Genomic DNA, 12,758 nt, shown 5'->3' with positions numbered 1-12,758 from the left:
ATGACTGTCCAGAGTTGGACAGTCTGGTCAGTAGAGACGAAGACAAGGAATTGTAGTTTCTTTCCCCTCACTCATTTTATATCACTTCCAGGGACAAGTAGGCTAGAACTTTAAGACAAAGTAAAGCTGGGTAGGTCTGCACAGAAAGGAAGGGACATCTATAGTAACTCATTGGAAAGAAGACCCAAAGCCTATGACTTGAGTCTTTCTGATGAAATAGTTACAAAACAATCTGTCCTTTGGAGAAATACCTTGATGACCCCCTACTGATTCCAAAAGAGTTGTGTCCAACAGTTTCAACTATGCAGAAAGTATGTATTTATGTATTTATTTTTAATTACTTTAAAAGACATTATTAAAGTTTTATGTGGAATTAATGATAAAAATATTGAAAGTTTTGTCAAGCCACTTTTATGCAGAAAATTGAAACAAAGACATAGACCTTAATTTTTTAAATTCAACTTTATATTATTAAGCTTATTTAGAGCTTAATACTTATTTAATTATGACTAGAAGAAACTCATTGAGAAGAGTACTCTAATTGACAGCAACGTTTTTCAGTCCTGAGCAAACTTCCTTTCTTTTAACATCAGATGTTTGAAAACTGCTCCTGGGGCCATTATTAAACTGAGGCAAAAAGCAACTATATAAAGAGAAAACTTTTTCTGCAGAAGTCAGAAATCCGGGGGGGTGGTGTGTGTGTGTGTGTGTGTGTGTGTGTGTGTTATTAGAACTTAGAAAGATAACGTCACAGAGCTCTGATACATGATGTGTGTGTGTGTGTGTGTGTGTGTGTGTGTTGTTAGAACTTAGAAAGATAACGTCACAGAGCTCTGATACATGATACATTCTTAACTCTTGAGAGTTACTTAGCTCAACTACTAAGTTCAGTTAAAATGCTTCCAGCCATATCTTTAAGTAAATTCTAGAACTGTGTAAGTGGGTGTTTATACTTGTCCTACCTTGTTCTAGAAAGGATTTAAGGCAGGTTGAAATATTCTCTTGTACTTATTATAACTTTAACCTTTGAAATCCATAATGACTGCATGCTGCTCTGAAATTACCACACTAAAACTTGACAATAGTGGCATGATTCCCCTAATAAGTATTTGAGATTTAACATGAGTTTCTGTTTGTAAAATTAACACATTGCTTTTTAGAAGTGCTGTTGCTTTTTTAAAAATCTTTATAAAATGACTTTTTCTCTAAAACTAGCTACAATAAATCAAAAAATCAGCCGGGCGTGGTAGCGCATACCTGTAATTCCTGCTACTGGGAAGGCTGAGGTGGAAGGATCGCTGGAGCCCAGCAGATCGAGGCTGTGGTGGCCAGGAGCGGCCACTGCACTCCAGTCTGGGCGACAGAGTGAGACTCCAACTCAAAAAAAAAATGCAAAACTCGTTCTCCTATATGCAAGTATATTCTGCTTTGTTGCTCCAACGAAGAATGAACTTTACCCTTACAGCATATTTTGTAAATATTCATAATTTGACATTGCTCACATTTAGTGTAGGTAAAAGAAACTTTCAAGGATTAACAGAAAGTCTCTTTTTAGAGGAACACAATTTTTTTTTTTTCAGTTGGAGTCTCACTTTGTCATCCAGGCTGGAATGCAGTGGTACAATCACAGCCACTGCAACCTTGACCTGCTGGGCTCAGTGATCCTTCCGCCTCAACCTTTCAAGTAGCTGGAACCACAGGCATGCACCACCACACCCAGCTAATTTTTTGATTTATTATAGAGACAAGGTCTCGCTAAGTTGTCCAGGCTGGTCTTGAACCCCTGGACCCAGGTAAGCCTCTCGCCTTGGCCTCCCAAATTTTTGGGATTATAGGCATAAGCCACTGCACCTGGCCCACAAGTATTTCTAAATATGTTTAATAAGCTCATTTCATTAACTACTCATTCTGTAATTTACTCAGAACAAAAGCTATTAACTTAAAATATGATATTTTTCTAAACATTTAAACTGAAATACTTTAAAAGATAAATTAGCATAAGAATTTAATACTTTACAAAAGTGTAATTAATGGTCCATTTGATATATATAATGAGAATATTTAGCTTTAGGATCATGGATAATGTTCTAACAGTGGTCTGCCCTGATCCTCAGCTCTAAATTTTAAAGGCTTTGAAAAATCTTTTTTTTTTTTAATGTTCCAAATGTAGGCATATGCCTAAAGGAACTTTGTTTTAATTTAGTTTAGTATTTTTCTAAAGGATGAGTATATGGAGAAGCTCATAGTCACTCAGACCTACACATGTGCTCCAGAGACTTGGTTGGGACTGAAAGGCAATATATAGTATTCATAGCCTAGCTCTCTATGCAGTAATTATCTGAGATTTAATAGAAAAGGAACTTGGGTTGTTAGTGATGAGCAATAATAATATTTTGAGCACATGAAGTAGAGGTACGGGCCAAGCTTTTTAAAATCTTTTTAATTTTTTTCTTTTTTTAAGAATTAAGGGGCATTCAGGAGTATCCTTTTCATATTTATTTGGCCCATAATCTTAGAAATTGCCTATTTGATCAGAATTTAAAATACATATATATATATTTGTTTGTTTGTTTTCCTTATCTTTGTGTGTGTGTGTGTGTGCCGGAGTCTCATTCTGTCACCCAGGCTAGAATGCAGTGGCACGATCACATAGCCGTGACCTTCTGGGCTCAGGTGATCCTCTTGTAATCAGCCTCCCAAGTAGCTATGTCTACAGGTAATCACCACACCTAGCTGAATTTTTAATTTTTGTAGAGATGAGGTCTCACTATCTTGCTCAGGCTGGTCTCAAATTCCTGGACTCAAGCAGTCTTCCTGCCTTGGCCTTCCAGAGTGCTGGGATTATAGGTGTAAGCCACCACACCCTAAAAATCAGTATTTTAAAAAGTCACTCAGCAAACATTTACTTATGGTTACTGTATTTAAAATTCTACTTTTATGTTGTCCATTTTTTGTAACACTTGTTCTGTATGTAAAATGACAGAACAAATAAGTTCAAAGAATAGAGTCTGAAATCAAAAGAGATTTGCCATGAAATCTGAGACATACACTCAGTGTGTGATCTCAGGGCCAGTCTTTTAAATTACTTTAAAGATATATAGACATTAGTTACCACGACAGTTAGAGAACGGGTGTAAGGGTGGTTTCATGGACAGAAAGTGTTCGTAGACATCGGATTAGGGAATATACATCACAATATAATGTGTCTTGATCAGTTATTAAGTTCATTCTCAATTTTTTTTTTTTTTGAGTTGGAGTCTCACTCTGTTGCTCAGGCTAGAATGTAGTGGCACACTCATGGCCCCTGCACCCTCTACCTGCTTGACTCAGGTATCCTTCTGCCTCAGATTTCCAAGTAGCTGGAACTACAGGCACACACCACCACGCCCGGCTACTTTTTTTTTTTTTTTTAATTTATCATAGAGATGAGGTCTCACCAGTCAAACCCATGGTCTCAGGCAATCCTCTCACCTCAGCCTCCCAAAGTGCTGGGATTATAGGCATGAGCCACCTCGCCTGGCCAGTCTATTCTTTTAACATTAATAAAGAAAACAATCAATACAAAAATATGAATCACCACCACAGGGTGGCTCTGTAAATAGTGCTGTAGTCTCAGGAACCCAGATCAGCCTTTCAGTATTTCATCTTGATTAACCACACGAATCCATCACACTTTAGTCAGAATTCTGCCATGTTTATGTTAATGACATAAACAATATACAGGCTGACAAATTAGAGTTGCTCAGCAAAGGTGTGGGTACAACTTTGTGTGTAGTAATAGGTAAATGAGGGAGAGAGCCATGGTGATTTGAGCTAAGACCTTTCTTTGAACAATATGGAGTTTGTGGTCCAGGAATGTCAAACTGGAGAGTGTAACTGAAACTTAGAGTGAAGGAGATAAAAATAGAGAGGAACAGATCACAAGGAGCCTTGTAGATTTGGTCAGGAGTTCGGAATTTTATTGGGTAAAATGGCAAGTCATTTGGGGGAAGGGCAGAGAATTGAACAAAGAAGTGCTTTGTAAACTGTACACAAGAGATCTTCCATTATTTCAAATATTCCTACTGCTACTACCACTGTTATGACTGACTGGTTTACTGTCTAGATTATAAAGGAATTTCAATATTGCTTCTGCTTAGTATCCAGTGTTGAACATCAGCAGCCCCTGAAAGTCTGGTCAAGATATGTTAGTTGCAAAACACACCCCAATATCTTGAGTTCTCTTGAACACTTGATTTTGGTTTTCACGCAGTTGATTTAGACGTATGTGTTTGGTAGCTTTGGTAATTAACCAGAGGTCTAGCTGCTTCTTCATGGTTTATTTTAATGGAGCTAAGTTATTAGATCATATTTGCAGCTAAGAAGAGGGACTTGTATCCCATTTATCCAGAAATTGAATCAAGACTTAGATGTAGGCTTAAAAAGGCTAAGGTCTGGCTGGGCACAGTGGCTCATGCCTAAAAATCACAGTACTTTGGGAGGCAGAGGTGAGAGGATTGCCTGAGCCCACGAGTTCGAGATCAGCCTGAGCACATGGCGAGGCCTTTTCTCTACAATAATTTTTAAAAATTAGTCTGGTGTGGTGGCACATGCTATAATCTCAGCTACTTGGAAGGCTGAGGCGAAAGAATCACCTGACCTCAGCAGGTCAAGGCTGTGGTAGCCATGATCGTGCCACTGCACTCCTGCCTGGGCAACAGTGAGATTCCCTCCAACTCAAAAGAAAAAAAAAAGGATAAGATCACTCATTTTATTCCATTTTATAATGCTATCCAGTCTGTATAATATATACTTTACTACCCATTTTGGTTCTGGAAATGGTATCATGAATCAGATTTTAGAGGCAAGGAGGGAAAATAAGCTGTCCCTTACTGCTGTTTATTCAGAGTTTGCCATATGCCAATACCGTGCTAAGCAGTTTTTAATACTTATATCACATTGTAAGGTAGCTACTCCTTTTTCCATTTTAGAGATAATGAAAGGGGGATTAGAAAATCTAAGTCAGTTAAGGTATAGTAAAGTCAGGGTTTGAACCCAGGCTATCTTTAAGGCCCATATCATTAACTTCTGTGTTTTATATAATTGTTCTGCACTACCAGATAGTCTAATTGTTTAAATTAAGAAACATTAACCCTGGAAGCAGGGGATTAGGTCTTAGAACCAGCAACCTAAAAAATGGGTTCATGCATGTACTACATTATACACTCCATGATTGCTTAATTAAGAGTCTTAATAGTCCCTACATGCAACAGTCTTATTATTTTGTGCAGTTTTTTTTCATTTGACCATGAAGTTTATGAGTCAGATCAAACGCATATGTTGGTATAGAGTCTTGTGAACTCAGCTGTCTAGGAATGTGTTGTCATTCAGCAGCTTTTCATTGTTGTCTCTAAACACATACGCCCACATCCATACACACCAGAATGTTGTCTTGAGAGCAGGCACTCTTGATGCCTTAAATGTGTGGTGTATAGTGAATTCACAGTGCTTGAGTGATTGACCATCCTAATGACTAGCATATGAACCTTTTGACACTTTTCAGTATGTATTAATATATAGGCTAATAGGAATGTGTTGCATAAGCCAAAACAATCAGATAACCAAAGATGGGCAGTGCCTAACAGTCCTAACTTTAATGTTGTGGACTTTTATCTTCTCAGTGGATGTTCTACATATTCTCTCCAGTACTTTCTTGGGGTGGAGTTTTGCACTCTTACAAATATTAACATAACAGAGCAGTGATTTGATGTCTTTGTGTTTTGTAAGATAGAAGTGGCCATTTCTAGTATCATCTGGTCTCCATCTGTTTTGGAGAAGAGAGTAGACTCCCAGTGCAAAATAAATAAATAATACAAATATAAAGCAAGTAATAAAAAGAATGTATATGAAACTGTTAGTAACAGCTGTCTCATAGGCTTTGCAGGTGAATTTTACTTTCCACCTTATGCACTCCTTTACTGTTTGAATTTTGCATGATGAACAGTGTAATCATTTTTTAAAAGAAGTTTAATTCTTAGATGCAGGAGTAGATGGAAACTTTCATTATTTTTATTCCCCCTCCCCCCAAGATATAGACACTAGTAGAAAGTCATGCTTATGTGAACAATAGCATGAAAATTGATGCTTGCTTTATTTATTTATTTATTTATGTATTTGTCAGAGTCATTCTGTTGCCCGGGCTGGAGCATGGCATGCTCATGTGCCACTGCAGCCTTGACCTGCTGGGCTCAGGTGATCCTTCTGCCTCAGCCTTCCAAATAAATGGAGGTACAGGCCTTTGGCACCACACCCAGCTAATTTTTTAAAAATATACTATAGAGACAAGGTCTTGCCAAGTTGCCCAGGCTGGTCTTGAACCCCTAGGCTCAGGTAATCCTCTTGCCTCTGCCTCCCAAAATGCTGGGATTACAGGCATCAGCCACCATGCCCAGCCAGCAGTGCTGTTTTTAAACTGATTGCAGTGGTCAGTAAATGTCCCAATCATTGTGACAACCAAATTTTTCAGGGCATCTCTGTTTTAGTCTGTTCGTGCTGCTCTAACAAAATATTTGAGCCTGGGTAATTTATAAAGTACAGAAATTTATTTCTTCCAGTTCTGAAGTCTAAGTTCATTGTCGGGGTGCCAGCATCCTGGATCTGGTGAGGGCTGCATCTTTGCATAGTAGAAGGCAGAGGATCAGAAAGGGGACAAACACTGTGTTCCCAAATGGCAGAAGAGAATGGCCCATTCCTGCAAGTCTTTTTTATAGTGACATTAATCAATTCATGAGGGCAGAATCCTCATGACCTAAACACCTCTCACTAGGCCTTACTTCCCAACACTTGGCAATGGGGATTAAGTTGCCAGCACATTCAGACCATAGTAATCCCCTAGGGGTGATATTGACCCCAGTGACAACTGGTTGATGTAGAGAATGGTGAGGGCCTACACTTGGTTCTGTAGAGATAGATTTAGAGAATAAAATTGACTGAAATTGTGAACTGATTATATATGGAAGAGTTAAGTGATTGGGTGAACAGTGGATCCACTCACTATGACGGAGAGCATAGAAAAAGAAGCAGGACTTGGATGAGGTTTGGGTTGCCTGGAGGACATCTATAGGGAGCAGCAGTGGAAATGTAGGTCTATTGGTTGGGGCCAGAAATAGATTTCAGATTGTTGAAGACATAGATGAGATCACCTAGAGAGAACAGGGTAAGGAGGCAGCCAAGGGTGGAACCTTAAAGAACATAAACATTGGAGTAAAGATGAGTCATTGATTTAAATTCAGAAATAAAAATAAATAAATAGATGCAGGAAAGAAAAGCACATTTTGGAGAGAGAAAAAAACAACTAGTGGAGAGCAGTGCATGAAAGTCAAGGGGGGAAGTTAAATGTCCATGCAGATTCAGCATGCGTTGTCGTAAATACTCATTTTATGTAAGAATAATCTGTTAAACCTCCTTCCCCCACCACTATTTTCAAGTTAAATTTTCTCTCCAGGCCTTCTTTATCTTTGGGATTTCAAACCTACACTATTGATTACAACCAGAATGGCAAACTTACCCCCGGTTTGAGACATGAAGGTGTGGGTTTCCACAGCCCACTTCAGAATCCTAACAGTGCCTGGCTTTGTCCCAATTGCATTAATAATCTTGGCTCAGCCCAGGGAGTCCTGCTGAGGTTTATTATATACCAATTTTTTTTTAAGGGGCAGGGAAATTGTATTTGAAAGTGAAATGAATTTTCTCAATATGAGCTCCAGTTATATTCAAAACATAATTTTGGCTTTTTAAAACAATAGTAAGAAAAAGCTTGAACATACAGAAAAGTATGAAAATCCATATACCCACTGTCTAGATTGTAAAATTATGATTTTACCATATTTGCAAATGTGATACTCAGGCTTAGAAGTAGTTGTCATATTCAGGGAGCAGTGTATCTGGACCTCTGGGATAAAGGCTAGAGGGCTGTGCTATGAGTTGGAGATGGGTAAAGCCTAGAACAACATGGTAAGGAATTTGGATGTTATTCTGAGGGCAATAAAAAGTTATTGGAGGGCTTAATCAGTGGGTTCTTTTATTAATCCCTAAAATTCCCCCAAATATTTATATAAGGAAGTATTGCTGATGATAAAGGTGAAATGAGAATGGCAGGCAGGTTGTCATGGTTTGGTAAGGGTCAGCCATCTTAACCCTTACCAAACCATTTCTACCTCCATCTTGGACATCTCCAAACTCTTGGGATTGTCAGTTCTAAAACTCAGATACCTGCCAGTGTGTTTCACATCCTTAAAGGTCACAGAGCACTCTGAATGGCTTGATGGGTAGACCGGGCACTTGCAAGGCACAGTCTTCACTTCTGGGAGAAGGCAGTACTGCTAAGGGTCCACTCTTAGAGGTGCCTTTGCTATCATTTGAGCATTGTCTGAAGGTCACTTCTTGTTCTGTGAAGGAATTTACTCCTGTTTCTTATGCATATGGATTGGAGTAAGGAGATTGAAGAAAGCGTTGAAGCATGAAAATCAGCTCTTTAAAACTAAGTTTGTATTTGGCTCCAGATCTCCTGTTCCTCTTTATTATCAATAAAATCAGTTAGTGATTCATGAAATCTGTTTAGTCACTCGTGGATTTTAACAAATAGAATTGAATAAAATAGAAAATATCAGACTTTTAGCTTTGTATGGTATGTATGTGTGTACATGTGTGTAACATATCAAAAAGGGTTTGTACTGTAGATCATGACAGTTTGAAAAACACTGCTGCTTTATCTAACTTTGAAGATTAGGAGATTGACAACCTTAATTTTCGCCTTGCTTAGTGAGACCTACTATGTTTATGGAGAAAGGGAAAGGGAAAAGGAGAATGGGGAAAAAAATCTTATATATAGTATATTTTAATGTATTATGGATGGATTGTTTTATTCACTGGTTTCTTTACATTTCATTTGTATGTTTATTAAAGCTGTACATGTGCATAATTGAAGGAGTTGAATAGTTACAGAAAAGTTTTCTAAGAAAAAAATACCAAATTCCCAACCTTTTTCTGCTCCCTAGAAATAACACCTTTCAATTGTTTTGACTGTTTTGGTGTCTTTTTCACATCTTTAATGAACATTCTTATATGACATTTTACCATATTGCTCGTAAGACAAAGTACATTGAAACAAATGTTTTTGACTTAATAGCTGCTGTAAATTTTCTTTATTGTACTCATTGTAAATTCATTAGCAAAATCAATACTTCGCACTATGCACATTAATAATCTGACATGTTTGTTAAGAACTTCATGACTTTTTTTTAACTCTTTCATCAAAATGTTCTGGACACATATATTGTCTACCTACTTGGTCGTCACTTAGGGACTGCTCTTGAATTTTAAGCTTTTTCTATATTTTCAGTTACTTTAAAAGTTGGGTCACCTGAGTGGCATATACAACATTAGTACATACTTCGCTTAACAACCGAGATACCTTCTGAGAAATGTGTCATTAGGCAATTTTGTTGTCGTGCAAACATCATAGAGTATACAGCTCTTACATAAACTTAGTATAGCCAACTGTACATCTGGGCTATATGGTATGGCCGATTGCTCCTAAACTACAAACCTGAATAGGATGTTACTCTTCTGAGTAATGTAGGTGTCTGTAACACAAATCACTAAGTAATAGGAATTCTTTAGCTCCATTATAATCGTATGGGACCACTATATATGCAGACTGTCATTAACTGAAACCTTGTGTTGCAGCACATGACTGTATAAGCTATTTAAGCTTGATGCTTAGTAAATGTGGACATAAGAAATAAATTCTCTAATGCAGAAGTTTTAGGGAGTGTTTTGTTTTTGCCCATCAAAATCTTGGGTAGTTGTGTTGAACTGGAAAGTCTGAGGACATAAATGAAGGAAATACAATATTTATTTAGAAGTATTACACTCATACTTTAAAAATAAGAACTATATATCTTTATTTATTAACTGTATTTTTAAAACAATCTAAACAATAATTTATAAGGTGTGTGGGTGTGGAATATGACCATGCCATTTATAACTTCATCAGTGTGATTGAATCCTGCTGAGGTGACTTCTTGTTTTGGGTACTTGTTACTAACTGTATTTTCTTAGAATACCGTCTTTTTAGTTCTTATATTCTGTAAAAACTTAGCTGCCTGGTGAATTAGTTAAGATAAATGGTTGTGTCATACCTCTCCCTTCCTGCACAGCAGCATTTTATATATGTGCTCCCTTTGGCAGCTGTACTCTCTCCACTGTGACCAGTATTTGATGTGTGGTAGAACTTTTAAACCTGCTACTCTGGAAAGTCACCTCTTCCTCCATTGAGCCAGAGCTGAAAATATCCCTGTTGCATAGCACCATAATACTTCTTGCAAAATACCATTAAATAACTGTACCCTCCACCCAACATTGACATATATAGCATCACTGCTATTATTTGCAGACTTACAGATAGGAATGATAATATTTTCAGAGGATGTATTGTGAGTGTGACCCACTGTGTTTATGGAGAAGCAACCTGCACCACCTCCCTCCCACCAGAGGGAAAAAAAAAAGTAATGGAAAAGAATGATCCAGGATTTGTGTCCCATCTAAACCAGGAAATCAGAGAGAATGTAGCAGCTAGTTGGGAGTGACTCTTCTATAGTCAATCCAAGCTGCTTGTCATAGGAGAATTATTTAGAATTCAACTCGAGCATCCCTGAATTTTAAGAACCTATGGCAGAGTATTTGTATTAGGCTATTTCTCTTTGGTTAATGAAAAAAAAAAAATATATATATATATACATATAATTTAATCAAAAAGGATATACAGGCTGACAGAAGGTGAGACAGGCAATATTGGGGTATAGAGATTGATCAGAATAGACCACATCAAAACAAGTTGAGAAGTAACATACCTGTATACAATTGTTGGCTTAGCATTAGCATTCCTTTGCATGCTCTTTTACCCTAAACACTTGCACTTTGTAAGTAGATACATAGGTCACTCTGTCTCAAACGTTGGGAAAAATAACATTAAAGTTCTTTCATCGAATGAAATCTTAGGCAGAGGTTAAAAGTGAGTGTTATAATACTATGCAATGGAGATATTTTTGTGTTTACATTGTGGGGAACAAAGTAGGGTTAGTGTGTCTGAATTCCACCCCACACTTCCTACTTTGGTGTGTACAGGGAAAACCTGGAACAGTTAAATATGTGGAACTCACACTTTAAAAACCACTGACCTGAGTGATCCATGAGGTTTTTCTGAAAAGTTATTTTTTGTTATCTGGTAGGAGACCATCTAGTGTCTAGTAAAAAAAATGTAACTTCTAACATGTTTCCAAGTCATTTCCAGTGTTTGTCTTGCTAACTTCTTTTTTTCAGTGACTTCTTGGAATAGTTGCACGTCCTCCTTTTGGATGATGTAATGTTGTAGTTTATGAGGTTGAAACATTGTTTTCTGCTCCCCACAAAAAAAGAACTTCTAGACGTTTATTATCTTCAGGGTTTTTTATCTAATGAGTTCTTTCATAGGAGATGGTCACATTCAGACTGAAAGCGTTTATGTTGAAATTGTCACATAATGGATTGGAGGACTTGATGAGATTTGTCCAAAGCGTCATCCAGGGTTCTCTGCAGCTCTCAGACCCTGTAACTGACTGAATAGGAGGATGGGTGTGCCGAGGAAGTGTGTGCTGTGTTTGGTACAGCCCACTGGGATACTTAAGAGAAATAGCATGAATATGGGGAAAATAGCATCTGGAGAGACCTAGATTACAGACCTGTTGCTACTGCTGTTTGCCTAAGCTCCTTTACCTAACTTCCTTGCCTGGTTTCCTCAACTGTAAAATATAAATACTTATTAATTGGTAGTCCAATGTGATTAAGGACACTTTGGATCAAGATAGACCTGAGCTTGTTTTACTACTTAGTACGTTGAGCTCAATTCTCAACCTTGCTAAACTTCAACCAGCTGATGGGAGCAACAGTGTCCCTTGGGATTGTTTGAAAAGATTCTATGAGATTATGAATTACTGTGCTTACCATCAGGTCTGACTGGAGAAGTTGCCCTGTGTGTGGTAGTTGTTGCTGCCTACATTAGCAGCATCAGTCAGCATGTTCTTCCTCACATGGTTGGTTAGGAGAGCAGACGATTTGAATGAAAAACAAAGTGTTTAGAAAAGTACAACATGTTCTATAATTCTGAGACATCTCTGTATTATCATTTCTTGCATATATTAGTGGGTTTCCCCGTTGGTGCCGATTTTGAAAGTCATACATGACTTTCTTAAATGTGGATTTTCTGCCCAGATTAGGATTTAGAAAGTATGCCTTCAGTTATCCCACCGTATTCTTACATGAGACTTATGCTGTGTTCCAGGTAGCTCAGGCAGAGTGCAGCGGAGACTCTTGCCGCTGCCGTCATGCCGTTCCCGTTTGGAAAGTCTCACAAATCTCCGGCAGACATTGTGAAGAATCTGAAGGAGAGCATGGCCGTGCTGGAAAAGCAAGACATTTCTGACAAAAAAGCAGAAAAGGTATGGACTTGGCCTTATTTGTGTTTGAAATCTTTTTTTTTTTTTTTTTTTGAGTTGGAATCTCATTCTGTCGCCCGGGCTGGAACGCAGTAGCACACTCACGGCCACCCCAATGTCAATCTGCTGTCCAGCAATCCTTCCGCCTCAGCCTTCCAAGTAGCCAGAACTACAGGCATGTGCTACCACACCTGGATAATCTTTTTTATTTTATTGTAGCAGTGAGGTCTCACCAAGTTCCCCTGG

General features: G+C 38.0%; 1 protein-coding gene across 2 annotated transcripts in view; it reads left to right on the top strand.

Moving 5' to 3' along the window:
- CAB39 (calcium binding protein 39) overlaps nucleotides 1–12,758 on the top strand; it is an 89,330-nt gene that overhangs the window by 23,788 nt on the left and 52,784 nt on the right. For both annotated transcript variants that reach the window (XM_021716000.1, XM_008064932.2), the window contains exon 2: nucleotides 12,359–12,515. In XM_021716000.1, the coding sequence (XP_021571675.1) occupies nucleotides 12,402–12,515 (114 nt within the window). In that variant the 5' untranslated portion in view covers nucleotides 12,359–12,401. The remainder of the gene's footprint in view (nucleotides 1–12,358; nucleotides 12,516–12,758) is intronic.

Source organism: Carlito syrichta, unplaced genomic scaffold (assembly GCF_000164805.1).
Source record: "Carlito syrichta isolate Samal-C Ts95f unplaced genomic scaffold, Tarsius_syrichta-2.0.1 Scaffold308105, whole genome shotgun sequence".
Classification (NCBI taxonomy): Eukaryota; Metazoa; Chordata; class Mammalia; order Primates; family Tarsiidae; genus Carlito; species Carlito syrichta.
This window is presented reverse-complemented; position numbering and strand designations above follow the sequence as displayed.